This window comes from Alosa sapidissima, chromosome 9 (assembly GCF_018492685.1).
Source record: "Alosa sapidissima isolate fAloSap1 chromosome 9, fAloSap1.pri, whole genome shotgun sequence".
Classification (NCBI taxonomy): Eukaryota; Metazoa; Chordata; class Actinopteri; order Clupeiformes; family Clupeidae; genus Alosa; species Alosa sapidissima.
The window spans coordinates 2,343,736-2,362,299 of record NC_055965.1 but is presented as its reverse complement, the minus strand read 5'-3'; the positions used below and the strand labels follow the sequence as shown (position 1 = coordinate 2,362,299).

The 18,564-nt window shown below is 45.6% G+C and overlaps 1 protein-coding gene across 3 annotated transcripts; it reads right to left on the bottom strand.

Moving 5' to 3' along the window:
* Positions 1 to 7,150: 7,150 nt before the first annotated feature.
* LOC121718720 (cytokine receptor common subunit beta-like) lies at positions 7,151 to 18,490 on the bottom strand. Of its 3 annotated transcripts, none has more exons than XM_042103826.1 (15): positions 18,263 to 18,490; positions 16,776 to 16,853; positions 16,335 to 16,493; positions 16,094 to 16,214; positions 15,788 to 15,963; positions 15,082 to 15,224; positions 14,154 to 14,298; positions 13,649 to 13,784; positions 12,955 to 13,109; positions 12,194 to 12,324; positions 11,890 to 12,073; positions 10,249 to 10,333; positions 9,432 to 9,510; positions 9,171 to 9,274; positions 7,151 to 7,997 (listed from the first exon to the last, which is right to left on the bottom strand). In XM_042103826.1, the coding sequence occupies exons 3-15, from the start codon at positions 16,468 to 16,470 to the stop codon at positions 7,604 to 7,606; spliced, it is 1,989 nt and encodes a 662-aa protein (XP_041959760.1). In that variant the 5' UTR covers positions 16,471 to 16,493; positions 16,776 to 16,853; positions 18,263 to 18,490; the 3' UTR covers positions 7,151 to 7,603. The 3 variants fall into 3 exon arrangements, with proteins under 3 accessions (XP_041959760.1, XP_041959759.1, XP_041959761.1); XM_042103825.1 differs by lacking the exon at positions 18,263 to 18,490 and adding an exon at positions 16,966 to 17,254; XM_042103827.1 differs by lacking the exon at positions 18,263 to 18,490 and having other exon boundaries at positions 16,335 to 16,476; positions 16,776 to 17,254.
* Positions 18,491 to 18,564: the final 74 nt, after the last annotated feature.

The window sequence follows — 18,564 nt, the reverse complement described above, 5'->3', positions numbered from 1 at the left end:
AGGCTACAATTCATAATTCAGCTGATGAAATACAGTTTGTGAAGGCATTATTATTTATTATTATTTATTATTATTATTTTAAATTCATGAATCTGTTAGCTCCTGGGTAAGCCACCATTTCCCACGTCCATAAACCTTGAATTGAACTGAATGTGGCTTTTGTGTTGGTTGACACCAGTGTGCTAGCTGAGCTGGTTGTTGTGGTAATAGCTGATTCTATCTTAAGCCTTCTCATATGGTGCCTGTTGTGGTTTTGGTGTCTTTTCCCTGGTGCCTGTTGTGGCAAAGCTCTGCATGAATGAAGTGCAGTGCAATGAGAGGGAAGCCTCTGTGCTGCTGCCGCTGCTTCCTGGGTGCGCTACGCTACGCTGGGCTGCAGACGGGGCTGGGTCGGGCTCCGCCGCACTTGCAGAAACGAAACGAGGAACCGAGTCGCCCATTTCCTCCGCCTCTGGGGGGTTTGGAGAAGTGGAAAGTGTTGGACTTGATTACAGTGGCTCTGCTGTCCCCTTCCGCCCACTCTTCCTCCGCTGACCGATGCCGCTCTCTCTCTCCCCCTGAGTCCCCCCTTCACTCGGCCGCCGCCCCCGCTTCAGCAGGAGACCACGAGGCAGACAGCAAACATGGTGGGAAAGAGGAACTGGATTTGTCCCCATTCAGCAAGGCCCAAAATAATCGGCACTGTGTTCAGGGAGCTGTTTTGAAATGTAACACCAGCATTGTGAAACTCAAATGCCCCACATCCACAAACGCGCCCCATCACACGCCTGTGTTCCTGTGAACTGTTGTTTTGTATATTCGTTGTCATAGAAGGGAATTAAGTTTACTTCCCCTAAACAATGACTTGAGTGTTCAGCTCTGACTTTTGCATTGTAACATAGCAGTGGAGTGTCATGTCTCTGGCGGAGTGCTTGGCCCCTGGTTCCTCCCGGAGCCCCTGCTCCGTCCCTCCCTGCTTATTCTGCCCTGTCATCAGCTGTTCCTGTGGGCAGTGCACCTCAGGCCGTAACTCACACAGCTTTCATCTCTGACTGTTCCCGGGCTGCCCTCCCTGCCACCAGCGCCAGTCTGCCATCGCTCCCTCTCTCTCCCCCTTTTCCCCTCCTCTCTCTCTCTCTCTCTCTCTCTCTCCCCCTTTTCCCCACCTCTCTCTCTCCCCCCCTTTCCCCCTCCTCTCTCTCTCTCCCCCTTTTCCCCTCCTCTCTCTCTCTCTCTCTCTCATTATTTCTGACCCTGTCTGAACATCTGTGTGTTTATTTGTGTATGTGTGTGTGTATGTGTGCATGTGAGCATGCATGAGAGACGGTGGGCGCGCGTACGTGCGTGGTGCCCTCTCCTCGTCAGGTGCCCCATTGGACGGCATAAAGGCTGATTGTCTGAGTCACGTCCGCGGAACAGGACTGTCACACTCCAGTGCATCTGTACAGTAAATGTGCCCGGCTGAACCCAGCGCTCAATGGCACATTCAGCTATGCATATCGCTGCCCATGGGCACCACGCGGCCCGCTGACACCGGCCCTGGGACATGGCAGCTCTGACTGCATAACGGGACTGCAGGAATATAGGGCAGCCTCCCTCGGAGACAGGCAGTTCAAAGTGAACAGGTTCCAGAGGCATGAGCACACAGCTATGGCATCAAACATGCACAGACAGCCTGGCTGGCATCGCCACGGAAACAATGACAACCAACCTGGACTGATCTGCCCGGGCCGGGAGGCTGAGGACTGTTACGTAAGAGTACAGGTGCTGATGAGCTATGAGCTTATCTAACACGCGCGCACACACACACACACACACACACACACACACACACACACACACACACACACACACACACACACACACACACATACACAGTAACACACACACACACACACACACACCTTCTCCACACAGAGACAGGGAGAGAGCCATTCAGGTTAAGCAGGAAAAAACAGGAGCATATGGTTAGTTAAGCAGCAAAAAGAGTCCCTCATTCTTTCCTTTGTTCAGCCTCAAAAACTGTGATTTTTTTCATGGGACAAATATGAGGGACACTGAGGTCAGTAGTCGGGGGGACGGAGATGTAGAGGAGCAATAAAAACTTGGACACAAAAACAAGACATAACTTACTGCTCCAGCAGGGTCATAGGTAGATAGGAACATCCGCCAGGCATGAAAAAGTTAATGAGGTTGTTTGTGGGACATCGGGGTGTGTGTGATGTGTGTGTGTGTCTACGTATGTTTCCCTTTGTGTGTTTGTGGACAATAATATTGTATGACTGGACCCCATGTTTTCCAGTCTTGGAACAGGAAGTGGTACCTAGCGACAAGATGAAAACACAGGAAGTGCAAGCTGCGTTCCTGACATTCCAGTATTGTCTTGGTGTGCTGACACACACATGCGCCTGCTCAGGAAAATGACCCCCCCTCCACACACACACACACACACATACACACATAGTCACACACACACACACACACACACACACACACACACACACACACACACACACACACTGCACATCAGTGGAACACAATGGAGTTCTCTCTCTCCCTCACACACAAACTGTCACAACAGAATAAAATGAAGGTTAGGTCATTTGGGAAAATACCATATCTATGATTTTCATGTCCTGTAAATATGCCTTGATAAGGGGAACTCCATGCATCATGTTTGCTTGTATGTTACAAAAGTCCATCTATGGTCATTCTAAGGACAGAAATATTCTATTTTGGCTGACATAAGTTTGTCCATAAAATTGTTACTGTATAAACTGACGTGTATCGCATATGGATGGGACATCATAATCAGATTGAGATTTACAGTTGCCATGACGGTGTTATCTGAGCTCTTTACAGTATGGTGCCGTGCTCAGGGTGCCTGGTCTAGCTCCACCGCTCCGGCTCCCTAGCGACCCTCTGCCACATGCCAGGTCCTATTCTCTGCAGAGAAGAGAAGGCTGTTACCTTGGATAACCCCTCCAGCATACCCTCTCTGATCCCCCCCCCAACACACTGTTTACTTTTTTTGGATGTCAAACAGCTCATCCCCTCCTCCTCAAGGAGCCAGTCCAAGACTCTGTCTCTCGCCCTTTTCCTGTCGCCCTAACTCAGACTCTCTCTCTCTCTCTCTCTCTCTCTCTCTCTTTGTCTTTCTCTCTCACTCTCTCTCACTCCTCCTGTGCTCCACTGCAGTGATCCACAGGCCTGTAATGACTCCATTAGTAGGAGTGTCCGGGAGCTCATTATGGCTAGCAGTAATCCGTCACATTAGTGTTGTCTGCACATCTGTCTTCTTAAAGTCCCCCCCCCCCCCCCCCCCCCCAGATGTCCCCATCATGAATCAGCGTCTCTGACGAGTCTCCCCGCTCCAGCTGGGCTAAATTAAGACATGCAGTCCATCATGGTGGCAGAGCAGAGAAATATCATTAATGCCGCTGCACTCCACAGAGAGCCGGGTGGCCTAAAGGCTGAGATTAGCATTAGCGCTAATAGGTTTGGGCACTGGAAGATGAAGACTCACGAAAAGTTTCAGAAAAGCTCATTACAGGTTCTGCCCCTGGTAACGGCACCTGAACACAAGCAGCTGCACTCTCGGGTGCCTCTCACAGGTCACTGCTAAAGGCTGCGCACATGTGCAGAGACGACCGTATGAAAAGGAATCATAGCTACGATCTATCTATTGCACTGACACAAAGATCCGTAATGTTAATGGGAAGAAAACAAAGCTCACCTAAATTCATTTATTCATGAGTGGACTCATTTGTAGCCCGCTGCTCTCCATCCATCCACTGAAATGGCTGACTTGAACCAATCATTCATCAGCTCAGCAAATAACCTTTGTAATGCTTTAAGGAGGGCCGGGTCGAGTACGATGAGCCATAGTCCGCCTATAGTCATGGGAACATGACACGGGAATAATGCTGTGATGCTGTAATTTTACTTACAACTACTTTGTGAATAGCCTGGGCAGCTGTAGCTATGAAACCAGTCAAACTCCTGCATATTGCTGCTTCAACTATTATTTAACAGTGCGTCTGTATCCCCTTCTACTTGTCTGCATTGTGGTTTCCCAAGAAATGGCAAGGGGACGTCGGACCAGTTCGTCATTTATTGATCTGGCATGAGAGATAACACTTTGGGATTCCTTAGCAAGGCAGCAGCATGGATTTTAACACAGTATGCTAATATGAGAGGGAGAAGAAATATTAGCTATCCACACGTGTGATTTGAAACTTCGACGTAAAATGTCTTCTAATGTACAAAAACACTACACAAAATACACAGGTTACATTGGCAAAGGAAGTGCATAACACCTCGAGACCATAGGTGTTGATTTAGAACGTTTAGTAATGAATTCTAATCTAATTATGAGGGAGTTCTGTTTACACACAACTTACCGCTGGCTCTAATCCTCCAACTATGAGGGAAGCCACGCAGTTTTACATGTATGACCACTAGAGGCCAGTACTCAACCAACTGTTTGACATAGCTATTACCAGTATGTAAGAAAACAACTCAAAAATGAGTGCAAGTGGAAGAAACTAAATCATCACTGTTACACGTCAATACTTAATAGTGCTATTGCTTTAGTGCTGTCCCATATCATACGTAAGGGATAATGTATAGAACGTCGGTCATTATTGGGAAAATAAGTCCCAACAGGGCGAACCTGACTTGTTCCGCCCTGAAGGGACTTATTTTCCCAATAATGACCGGCGTTCTATACATTATCCTGCTTATTACACGGCTACTTTCCAAAACAAAATAATAAACTCCCCATGATGTGACTTTAGCCTACATAGCCTAGCCTATTTGTTACCGTTCATCGTGGCTTTGCTGAGAAACAAATAGTTCGCAACAACACGCTGAACTTGAATCAAACATTCTTTAGAACACAGCTGATCAACCGTCTGCTTTCACTTTTGAATGAAGTTCCAGTCCTTGCGTAGTGATATGAAAGATGTATCAGAAGCACAAAACCCGTTGCCATTGACAGTGGTAATTATATGTTTGCAGCGGTAATTACACAAGAAAATATTTTACCGTAGAACTTTGGGAAATCCCAAAGGCAATGGAGCGTTCTACTTGCCTTGTGAAGAGCCGTGTATTAATTAATAGTGCTATTGCTTTACCCTAGTGCTGTCCTAGCCTGGTCCTACCAGACTCTCGTACATTTCATAATGTACAGAGAGTCTGGCCACTTTCCATTGCCAAGCGTTAACTTCCTTGAAGTACTCTGTTGAAGTTTAAAACTATTGGATCTGCCCAGAGCCTCTCTGGATCTGCCATAACCAATCGATAACGTTTGGTCGTGAAGTGTATCTGGCTCAAACTAGCGCACGACCTCAACGTCATCGTTTTCAGCCACTCCCTCTGTTCGCTGATTGGACCTGCAGATTTTTGCAGGAGAAAACCCGCAAATATACCGCAGACCCAGACGACGTACTGAAGGGAAAATTGAGGGGAAGTACGTAGGAGGGCGGAGCCAGGCTAGTGTTGTCGCATATCATATTTGAAATATTGCCTCAGGGGCAGGCAGGTCACCATCAACCAGTTCACATCCATTGTGGCAAGTGAGGATTCAGTTTTCTTTTCTTGTAAGTCTTGTAAACTGTCATGTGTGATAAGTGTTATCATCTGACTCAAGGCTAATACAAACACCTCCTCACTTTCCCTCCAGTGTGAAAGCATTAGGGCCACCTTACATGAGTTTACTTGATCCAGCTTGCACCTGAACCTCACAGCCATACATTCCTAATCCTAAGTGAACCCCTGTAACACACACACACACACACACACACTCTCATTCGGTCTGTCTACCTCTGCCACTCTGTCATGATCACACATCACAGCCAAAGGGTTGAGATACACACAGTAGGTGTGATAGTACAGTGTAGTATTTTGTAGGAAAGTGGGAATGTATGGCTGTGTAACTCATGCTCTTCCTAGCTCGCTCTCCTTGCCTGGAGATTCTGCTTTGAGGGTCCAGGGGGTCTGAGTGGACGGCTGACCCAGAGCGTGAGGTGAGTTTGGGCCGCCGCTCCTGCTCTCTCTGGGAAGATGGAGAGAAATGGAGAACTAGCATCAATAGCAATACTGATGTGGAAAGCACCTGTGCTTGTGTGCTTTGTGCATGTAAGGAAAGAGAGACAGAGAGAGAGAGGGGGGGGAGAGAGAGAGAAAGAGAGAAAATAACTGAATGACTAAATGAAGGAGAGTGTGAGGCGTACTGAGCGAAAGGAGAGAGATTATGGAGATACAGTAGAGAGGCGCTGGTTATATGGGAGAGATTATGGATAGAGAGAGAGGCGCTGGTTATATGGGAGAGATTATGGATAGAGAGAGAGGCGATGGTTATATGGGAGAGATTATGGATAGAGAGAGAGGCGCTGGTTATATGGGAGGAAGGTGAAGGAGGTAAAGTGAACGGAAAACCCGCAGGGGAGGTGAGAGGAGCAGATTGACAGATAGGAGGCTCAGGGGGAGGGGACGGGTGAGGGACAGTTAGGTGATAAATCCTGAAGGTCTCCTTCAGACACAGCTGTTTAACACCTCTCCAGATGTAGATGTGTGTGTCTGTGTGTGTGTGTAGGGGAGAGAGAAAGCACAAGGGCATGCACAGACATACATGCCATTGAGACACACACACACACACACACACACACACACACAAATCTACAAACTGACACACAGGTCACACTCTGCCACTGTAACTGTAAAATGGAGTTGACACGTCTCCCCTGTTGTGCAGGTCCCATCAGATGAGCTCCACATCAGAGGGGGCGCCGCGCAGGCCTGCACTACCAGCACAGATCCAGCCATAGTGGTGTACGGAAGAAATGCAGACAAACACACTCTCTTCAAATGTTTTGAAAGTGAATGGGATCTCATCTTTCTCTGTGTTGATGTGTACTATGTGTGTGAGAGAGAGAGAGGGGGGGGGGGAAGAGAGAGAGAGAAGCAAGGAAAGTGAGTCTGTGAGGTGATGCTGGTATATAGACCAGTATCGCCCTCCATCTATATCCCTCAACACTAGCCTGACATTTGTTTTCCAGCTGCTTCCTCTCTTACACACATAGACGCACACACACACACACACACAGTACACACACACACAGTCACACACACCGACAACCTCTCAAACAACTTTAACCGTCACAGCGGATGCAGCGATGCAGACGTTTTTATTTAAGATAGAATACACTGAATACCACGTAATTGCAGGATATTCAAAATAAGCTTGAATCACTTAACTCCATTCATAATGATTCACAATTTATTCACACTGTACTGCTTAAATCTATTAAAGGGTGCATTGGGCACAAAAACTTCAAAGCAGCATAGTAAAAAATTATGAATTCAAACAACTCATTTGAATGATACAGCAACAAAATCAGTCAAGCTATGATCTAAACTAGGCACCTTATTACTGCACAGACACAATTTGCTGAACAAAGGTTTCAAAGGGCTACAACTACCTCTACTGGACAAAGATGGCATTACAAGAGAAGTTAGAACAGTAATCAGCTTGGTTGTCTCTCTCATTGAAGTTCCTTTGGAATTACAGTAAGTCTCTTTTTGTCTGTTGTTGCTGGGTCAAATCATGACAGTGGCGTGATCATGGTGCAGGATGTTGCTCTGCTGCTGGTGAGGGGGGGTCAGGCTGGGCAGAAACTTCTGGAAGGGTCACAGATGTCTCTGATGTTGGCACACAGTTGTGAATCGAGTCGTCAGGGCAGGAGGAAAGGGGTGGACAGGCCACAACTTCTGAGAGGACTTCTTCTCCCATCACCGTGGAGGATCCTGACCTTGGGCAGGCCATGTACAGGTCATCGAAGCTCAACTCAGAAGCCTTTGATGCAGAGGGCGTGGCGAGCGTTTTGTCTGCGTCGAACCCACAGCAGGGCACCGGCTGGTACAAATCATCCTCCTCGACAGCCAGGATACTTCCTGTCTGAGCGTCGGCCGAGAGCCTGGTGGGAAAAGAGGAAGTGGAGACGTCGTCCAGCTCCCTGGCAGGAAGAGAGGGAGAGCAGAGCAGAGGCATGAGGACAACTCCCACGATCGGACGGAGCGGCTCCACGCACCGAGCAGAAGGGACGCTGAGGAGGAGCGGGCGGCAGGCAGCCGCAGCCGCTCACAGGACATGCTGCAGCTTGCTGCATCACAACAAAGTTGTTGCTGTGGAGGATTTGAGTTTCAAGGCCGAACACCTGGATTACAACGTCATTCACATTTTTTTTAACATGACACCTTCATCCTGACTACAATTAATGTTTTCATAACAGTAAACAGTCAGCTGAGCCCTTTAAGTTATGTTGCAAAACATGTAGCATTGTGCATTGCAGATCATTAGAGGTTCCAATGAGGTTAGGCCTAAAACTTGAAAAGGTTACATGCTATTTATATCAAATGTAACCAAATGAGACATTTTTCCCACAGTACAACTAAAACTCTAAAGAAAGTTCACCGACTCATTAATTGATGTGAACAGGGTCAAGACAGCCATCATTCTGAGCCACAAAGCGCGGGACCCAGCAGAGTGCTTTATTCTCTTAGAGATGGAAGGTGTGTTTTTACACCATAACCCTGTCGAAGCTTGGAATGAAGCCTGGGGACTTGTAGATAACACATCCCAGGAATAGATGCCGTATTCCTGTCATCTTTCTCAAAACGCATAAAAATGAAATGCAGCATATTGTGATGATAAAACACCCTTTCTTTGCTTATGAAAGAAACACAGCAACATTCATTAAATTTATGACCACAGTAGTTGGTCTACTGGCTGTGGTAGCTAACATTTCAAGTCAAGTCTTTTACTGTTGTCTACAGAACCCAACATCATCTGCCTGAGCCTATCTACTCTCACTAGCCTCCCATCAATTACCCTCCAGTTTATGGAAGTTAACACAGCAAAACATCCCAATTCTGTCTGACTATTTGAGTAGAGGCATCTACTAAATAATTAAACATAACTTTATTGTGTTGAGAACACTGCGCTTTGTTTGGTTAGATGTGCCAAGCTGATTAAAGATTAATATAGGCTGTGTGAATTAAGAACCAGTAAAGACAATAACAATCTCCTACATATTTAACACAGCGTGTGGCAGCCTCACTGATGAGGGTTTCTGCCACAGGGGCATCATTTGAATCAGTCGGGCCCTGTGAGCAGCTCTTGCCCTTACTCTGACAGGACGTCTGGGGCCAGGGACAGCTCCATGATGTGGGCCTGGTAAATGTGGGGGCTGTCCGCTTCAGGCTGGGTCATTTCCCCCTTGACTTGGGATTTCTGAGGATGAGGGAGCAAACATACACACACACACACACAGACAAACACACATACAGACACACACACACACACACACACACACACGCGTTTATAAATTACAGTATCCAGACAGCCTTAATACACACAGAAAGAGCTTTTCCTGATACAGGGGACACACTTGGTTGCCTTTTGAGATGTCCTTTAGCACTTTGCTGTTGACAGGTGTTGGGATCGATACTTCCCACTGCCTGAACCTCCTGAAACAGAGAGAGAGAGAGAAACAGTAAGAGAAAGACTGCATGAGAGACAGGTATTGTATGTCTGTATGAATGATTACAAAATCCTGATAATTGATATGTTCTGTTATTACCAACTGATATAGTTCACCAGTAATGGCCAAGAGGCTGTAGGTTCCAGTGCTTTTAGCACCGCTGCAGGGCGTTGTTAGGCACCATGTGCAGTGCAAACCCCCCTTTGCTGTTCTAAAATCACTCGCACTCAAGTGGCTTATTGCGCTGTAAAACTGTTACCACATATACAGTCCTGGCAAAGTTTCCCAAAATAAAGGAACAACGAGAAATGTAATGATTTATTCATAGATAATCATTCTTCCGCCAAGAAATATATATATTCCCTCTATCAGAGTGGTTGCCAAGCAACATTGAGACCTAGCAACGTTAACTTTTGTATCAATTTTAGGTAGCGCAGTAATATAGAACGAAATGCAGTCAACATGAAGGGTTGTGCTGGGTTTTACAACGGCATCGGACGTGATTCAGCCAATCATAATTAAGGACCAGAACAATCCGTTTTAAAAATGTCATTAACTGTCATACAGTCATTTTTATGTCTGTATGTATGTATGTATGCATGTGTGTTTGTATGCATGTGCTCTTTATGTAATATGTGATATGTTCATCTGGACTTTGAGTCTGTGAAATAAGGTACAGTTTATACGGTATACAGTATATGTAATTGTTGTGTTATGTATTTACCTTTGACAGATGTAAAGGAGAAAGACTGTTACAAACACACAGGCTGCCATAGTCACATATGAGATCATGAAGGCTGACCACAGGACTGCCAACCCATCCAGAGAGAGAGAGAGAGAGAGAGAAAGAGAGAGAGAAAGGGAGAGAGAGAGATTTCCTTCAGACACTTCTGAGAGCAGATTGCATTAATTCCACTGTACACATACACACATGTTTACTTGTTTATATCACACATGGTAATGAATGCACTAATTAAGAAATATGAGTCATGCACAATATTAAAAGGGATTAAGTTAAGCATGTCCTTTCTAATTCTATCATAATTCCTCCATTTCTGTGCTGTTCTTCCCTGTCCTTCACCTCCCCCTCTTCTGTCATCTCTCTTTCCCTCACTCCATTCTCCTTGCTTAGACAGATGCATTCTACCTTCTATTTAAACACAATTCATAAATGCTCAATATACAGTATAATTTGATCTGGCCATTTTTACTTTTCAATGATAATTCGCAGATTTTTCAAATGACCCATAAATGGAGAACAATACAAGTCAAGCTCAGACTGCAGTCATTTCACCTTATGCAGTGTACACAATAATGCACTGTGCTGTGTTGCGTTGTGTTGACCACACAGCTCAGCCCTGCACTCGAACCCGCACCTTGTCCTCTGAACAGCTGGACACCTTGGACCAGGAGTCAAGCGCGCCAACAATTGAGCTAGAAGCCCAGGCTACTCTCCTCCACACACTTGTTTTAATGTCCATTTGTTCAGGGCAGCCATCTGGCAAACGCCAGTGAAGCAGAGAGAGCAAACGGGGGGTTTACAAAACGTACATAGTGCCCAGCTATGGACCAGCTGGCTACCGTTACTGTATGTTTGCTAAAATTCAGCCCATATAAATGACACTGAACTCTTATGTTGAGGTGGCACATCATATGGGCCTATTTTATTATGTGGTTTGCACATGTTGGCCCCTTTTATACCACAAAGACTGAGTGTCGCTGTATTTATTTTATCCCTATATTGAAGGGGCACAAGATTTTTTCTTAGCTACACTACAGTAGAAGGGACCATTTTATGACAGTCACTGTGTCAAAAGGTTGACTTAAGTCCTGTTATGTATATGTATAGAGTGTAGAGGTGACACATTTTGTAGAAATTGTCCTTTTGTAAAAATACTTTTATGTGTCTGCCACATCAGTATTAAAGGCAGCAGTTGTGGCTGAGATTTGATGCTGTTTGTTTCTTTGGCACTAGACGTCCACCTCAGCTCGCACCACTGCCTGCCTCTCTCTGCTTCACTGGCGTTTGCCAGATGGCTGCCCCGATCAAATGGACATTAAAACAAGTGTGTGGAGGAGAGGACTTGATTAAAAGAGATGACAGATGATAAGTGCTGGCTCTCCTCACAGCAGGGCAGCTGGGGTCAGCTCCTGCTAACTGGACTGCTATTTTGATATAGTCCCAGCTTCTTCATTCAACTGCACCTTATTTGTGTGGTTTTAAGTTTAAAAACATCACAGCATGTGAAGACACAGAAGTACTCTACCTGTCCCAATGGACAGCCTTCGGGAATCTGATACTATAGTAAAATGCATACAACTCAGATGTTGTGCAGAGGTTATATTAGGGTTGTTGGCTGGTCACCTGAGCTTGTGGTCCAGTGGACGGGTTCGCTCCACAGGGAGGGATAGCCGCTGTAATGGCTGCTCCTTGACGTGTCCACCCGCGCTCGGACCTGGGCACAGTAGCGCGTGGAGGGTTGTAGTGATGCAGTTGGGATGGAGTGGGAGTCTGTGTGAGCCTCCAGAGTGAAGGATGTACGGTCCTCCTGAGGGGGAGGTGGTGGAGAGGAGGGACAACGTGACCAGGGAAACTGGACACAAGAACTAGGGAGAGAAAATCAATCAATGGCATCATGATCCTACACGTCTGAGAGGAGCTTCCTTACCGGCGTGTCAGCGCTCCAGTAGTAAATCTCCATGGCGATGGGAACAGTGGGCAGCTTGGGCGGAGTCCAGCTCAGCCTCCAGTTGTCCCCCCTCCCCTCCACCTGGACGCCAGTGGGCCTGGGGGGCTGGACTAGGACAAACACCCTCATGTCAGGTCTCCATGGTGACACCCACAGACATGCATCAACTAGAAAGTGATCTCCAGTTTTGCACCCACTTACTTACCACTTACACCACTACTAACCTATCACACTGAACTTGCACTTATCACTTACACCACTGACAACTTATCACACTTAACTTGCACTTACAATGCACTTCCTCTTCACTTGATTCTGAACTGTCATTCTCTGGTTTAGTTCTTAGTGCAAGGGAGTATTTACTGCTACACTAATGTCCAAGTGGCTTTGGACAAAGGCGTCAGCTAAATGAATAAATGTAAGATGTAAATCAACTAAAGCCATCCTTGCACCAGAAGACTTTGACAAGATTTGGGAAAGATTCTTGAAAGAGTGTAGTAAAGTTGGGGGCATTAGTAAAAGAAAAAGAAAAAATCTTTCAAGAATCTTTCCCAAATCTTGTCAAAGGGTAGCATAAGTCTCAGGACATCAGCTCACAATACATAACATGGACACAGGGGGGCAGCGCAGGTGCAATCTGGCCCTCACCAAAGCACTCCCAAACACTAAGAACAAGTGATAAATGATTAGGTTTAATGGACCGCTACTAAGAATGCAACGAAACACTCATCAAAACATACTGTGTTTGTGGGACTTAAATTCTCTCCTGATGGGCATCGCCTTGAGCTGGACCTGAAGGGACCTGGCCACGGTGACGGGGAGAGTGCAGCCGAAGCCCAGCACTGGAGCCGTCCTGTTGAGGAGCCCGGGGGGCTGGGGACAGCACTGGCCAGGCCTGTCAGCCAACGCAGACGAGAGGGAAGGAGGGAGGGAGGGTGGAGGTGTGAGAGAGAGAGAGAGAGAGAGAGAGGTGGGAGGAAGGGAGGGAGGAAAGAGACAAGTGAGAGTGTGAGATTGAATTAAGACCATTTCATCTGATGTGCTAGTTTTATCTCCCTCTAAAAAGATAACGCTGCATTAAAGTGACAGTGCAATAACACAATGCATGGAGGCAGTGCATAAGCAGGGATGGGTGGGTGCTTTAAACTGTACGTCAAGGACAGACTGTCATTACAGTTTCACCCCCTTCCTTACGACTGTGGGATGCACATTACCATACAAATCAATCCTCTTATCATTACCATGTAATTAAATGTGTCTTGAGCTACAAAAATACACTTCTGCAGTCTTTTGTTCATTGAATGAGAGAATAAAATGAGGAAAGAAAGTGAGTGATAGAGAGATACAGAGAGAGAGAGAGAAAGACAGAAAACAGGAGGGAGGGAGGGAGGGAGAGAGAGACAGTGACAGAGACAGAGAGAGTGAGAGACTCACTGTGCTGTGGGGTTGATGCGGTAGGACAGATTGTAGGTGACATATTGAGCGAGGTCTCCGTGTGCCTCCCAGCTACAGAGCACCTTCTTCTCTCCGTCCAAAACACAACCAAGATTAGAGGGACCTGGCAGAGATGCTGACACACACACACACACACACACACACACACACACACACACACCAACATTATTTTACATTACATTTCTTGATATAGAAATAAGTGTTCAATAACCCATTATTTTTCCAATAACGTGAGGTCAATGATGGCACACAGTTTTAATCTAGCAACCTCACCATCTCTATTCATGTTGTTATTTCACACAATGTAAGACCAGCACCAACACCAGCGCCAGCAGCAGCAAGCCAACCAGCAGCACACAGAAAGCATGAACGCTCAGAATCACTTGAACACGGTTTACAGCCTTTTCCATCTCTTTTGTTCCATCTTCCATGGCTCCTCTTACAACCAGACACCAGACTCCGTCCCCTCTGTCCCAATGCTCACCTTCACTGGGCCTCCAGTGCACCAGGGGGCTCCACTCCGTCCAGACGCTCTGATGGCTCTTGGCTCTGACCCTGGCCTCGTACCTGCCGTCAGGCACCAGTGCAGACGCCTCCAGACGCAGGTCCTGACCCTGGACCTCCAGCTCCTGCACACATACAGTAGGAAGACAGACAAGGCCACAACACACACCACTGAACAGCGTTATAAACTGGCTATCTGTCTAACTACCTACCTGTAGTTAGATCATTTCCTGCACAGTTATTATGATGGGGGGCGGATGGTATTGTAATCAGGTCCATCTGTGTGTGCGTGCGTGCGTGTGTGTGTGTGTGTGTGTGTGTGTGTGTGTGTGTGCTCACACAATTTAAAAAATATTGTTCCAATTCACTTTAAATGTATTTTGGTGTGCTCCTGCTTGAAGTCCTATATGATAATCTGGATCAGGATCCAGATTTAAGATTGTTTTTTTGTCACACCATTCCTTTAAACAGCTTCAAAATCACGGAGTGCAATTACTATGACAGTAATAGCTTGCACAACTTGGACTGAACTGATTTGATCACTGTGCTTCAGAGAGAACCTCTCCTGGGAACCCTATAAAACACAGTGATGATGTTCCAGGGAATCATTAAAGAGAGCCCCTTCATCCTCTTCCTGGGCCGGCCGTGAAAGAAATGCTGTCAACTGAAATCTATCTGAGTAGCTGATGGCTGGACAGCACTGAGCAGAGTAGATGACCAGACTGCATAAATGCTTTTCACATATAGCTGTGTGCATGCAGCCCATTTCAATAAGAAGAATAAGGATGAGGAAAGAAAGCTCACTGACCTATAGCATCACCGTTGCTATATCAAATGTATTGTGCTTTATACACAGTGAGTGTAGAAGAAGGTTTTGACTGAATGTCCCTTGTGTGTGACTGACTCACTGTCCACTCCTGGTCGGTCTGTCTGTAGTGCACCTGATAGGTGGAGGATGGGGAGGGCTCGAGGGTCCCAGGGCTCTGCCAGGTCAACTCCGAATGTCCCTCCTCTGTGACCTTCACGGACAGGTGGTGTGGAGGATCTCTCACTGCAACAAACAATAACAACAACAACAATCTCACCAGCTGAGACAATATTCCATTACCACCATTAACATAACACTAACATTTGTAACTGTTACAGATTTAGTGAATATTAGTCAAGCAGGCAGATATGCATAACCTTGTTGCAAGAACTCTACAGTATAAATACACATAGGCTTGTACAACATACTTTTGCTTACAATACATACTAAACAGTCTGTGATTCCAATTCAAACTTGTTGTCAGATTTGGAGAATTACCCTGCACAGTCCTCTATTCAGATTGTGTGCTCAGAAGAACTCCAGCCCTAGGCTTGGACTGACCCATAACCAAATGCCACCAATCAGCACATTGCTTTACAGGCACGGAAGGAAAAAGTGTAACTAGATTAACCGCCTTTCACCAGAACCACAGACTCTGGCTTTAAAACACAATATGAAATGCCTTAAAAGCTGCCATATATACACGACATCCATCCATACACCTAGCAACTAGCATGTCTAGTACTCGGTGTATCTTCTTGCAAAAGGGCAACATCGACGTAGATGTAAGACAAGTGCAGGTCTACCTTGATTGTGAAGGTCAACAGTCTTGGAGAGGAACTTCACATGAGGAACCTTGAAGAAAAAAAAGTCTTGCGCATGGATGACAAACATACTGGTGTTGTACCGACAGTGGGCTTTGAGGTGACCCTCTGCATCCTGGGATGGAGGAGGAACAGGCACACAGGGTGACTCAGTGCTCCTTTGGAATGAATCAGATAGATAGATAGATAGATAGATAGATAGATAAATAATATTTTTTTACATTATTAGAGTTTCACTGACGGTATTCAATTTGAGATTTCAAATTCCTACAGCACTGTCTGAACAACCTGTTCCTGAACACAGCCAGGTGGAAGAGGTGCAGGCGGGTGTTGGGGGGCTGTGTCCAGCTGCACTGTATGTGAGTGGAGTAGTCATTACGGCACTGGAGCGACGCAAGAGCAGAGGACTCTGGGGACAGCGTAAAATAGAGACCATTCACTAACATTGGTTGTGATTGCCGTAGATTTTGATAAGAAAGTAAGAATATTAATAGAATCTGGTTATGAAATTTCGTAACCACTTTCTTACCATGAAAGGAGGTACTGGTCTGGGGTTGGCAATGTTGAGATTTAGAGGCCAGAACAACCAGTGGTGGAATTAAGGCAGCAAATGCTGACAATGTGAACATGATCAAGTTACTGCCCCCCGAGGTGTACAGCTGCATCAGGACCTAAGAAAGAATTATATCTGGAAGTGAAAAGACATTGTTACATAAAAACATGGTGTTCCAACATTCTAATTACTGTACTTGACAGCTTTCTGTCACACTGAAAACACAAGTAAAATAAACATATGGAAATAACATCAAAGTGTCATTTGATGTTAAACAACAAAAACAACACAGCACAAAATCTCTGCTACAGGCTAATCCTGATGAACCCTTACCAAATATATCAAGGCTTGACCATTACATTGGCTAAGTAAGATTTCCAAATACCTAACGATGTAATCCTAAGAAAAGAGGCATACCTGGAGTCAGACATGTTTTCTTCTTTCTGGAGACATTTTCAGGGCATCTGCCCCTTCATATGACACGCGGCCATCCCTCTGTGGGAGTTATAGCAGAAGGGCTCAGCGTTGGAGTGACGTTTGAATGACGCGTTGGTTGTCCAGAACGCGGGGTATCACTTTTAAGTAGCCTAATGTTTTGAGTCCTCACCTGTGACTTTTCTCCTCGGGTTGTTCTCTAAATTATCTTTCGTTTCTCCATGTGACTATAAGACTAAACACTGTCCGACGATTTGTTTTCAACTTCGTAGACGTGTTTTAACTTCAAGTAGCATCAGCCTTGTACAAAACCCGCCAGACTCCAAAAACTACGCCTATCACGTTCTCTAGGGCAGATGTTCTCAACCTTTTTGGGGATAAGCCACACCAAAGGTCAAACCTAAATGCCAAGGCATACCTACTATGATTTAGGGTGCAGTGATTTTAAAGTGTGGCACACATATTACTATAGGTTGTAAGAGGAGTGGTTCATTTTGTTATGTTATATAATTTTTTTCTGTACAGTGTTCATGAGCTGAGACAACAGTGATGAGCATGTGCTCATATAATATGAGGTTTTAAATTAAGAATCTGTGTCATTTATGCATTAAAAACACCCTCAATGTGGCAGTATAAAAATTGCATTGAGTTGCTTAAAGCAACACCAAAGAGTTGTTTCTACCTTAAAATAATGTTTCCAAAATCGTTTCAGTGGTTCATCAACTCGTAACAGGGTGAACAGCACTTCTGCATTCGCTTCGCGGCCCTCTATCGGCTATAACCGCACTATGTAAGTTTGCCAGATCGGGTAGCGGATCTGTAGTTTGATGGAATGACACATAAGAAACTACAAATGTGACTTGCATCTGATGTCGCAATACATCGTACTTTCATAAAATCATGGCACATATTCTACCTTGTCTGTGGACATTGTTATTTCCAAAGCCAGTGCTGGATAAACAAATAGTGCGTGCGACAGAGGAAAAGTTATTTGGTGTTGCTTTAAAATTCCACGGCACACCTGACTTTGTCTCAGAGCACACCGGTTGAGAACCACTGCTCTAGTGATGCTCATTTAAACTAAAATCAAAACTTCTGTTGTTATCATAATCATTGTTTCAGCGTTGTTGGGAGACCGGGTCAGTTGCCAGATCCACTTAATTATCTCCCGTTTCAATTAAATGCTCTATCTCTCCCATCAGAAGTGCCAGCTGATACAGTCCTTCACCCTCCTGTAAACAACACAACTACAACAACAACAGCAAAGTTAAGTTAACCTTTCACAGAATGATCTTAGCTATCAGATTAGCAATGTGCATTCTCATATTTCTGTTCATCATCTTTGGAGATGATGAACTCGTTGGACACTATTCTCACCTATTTTGCCTCTTAGTTAGAAATTCTGTTAGTTTGAAAGCAGCCCTTAGTCAGTGTGGCCGTTGACAGGTGTTTCTCTCAGGTGGACTCACCGGCCTCAGCAAACCTCTGGTGTGTTCCAGATTCCTGTCAGCTGTTATCTGGGTACTTGATGTTGATGACTGTCAGGTTATTGCTCCAATCCGACATCCTCACACTGCAGTCTGCAGGCATTCTGCTCATAGGCCATTCAACATGACAGGTGTTCTAGCTTTTGTCTGGCTTTGACTGCACTCAGGTGTGCAGGCGATATCTGAATCATGCAATATCTGGCTTTCCAAAATATTCCTATTTGCATATTGATGTGAATGTCTACAGGCCCATTGCCCAAATAGTGAATGCTAAGAGGAAGATG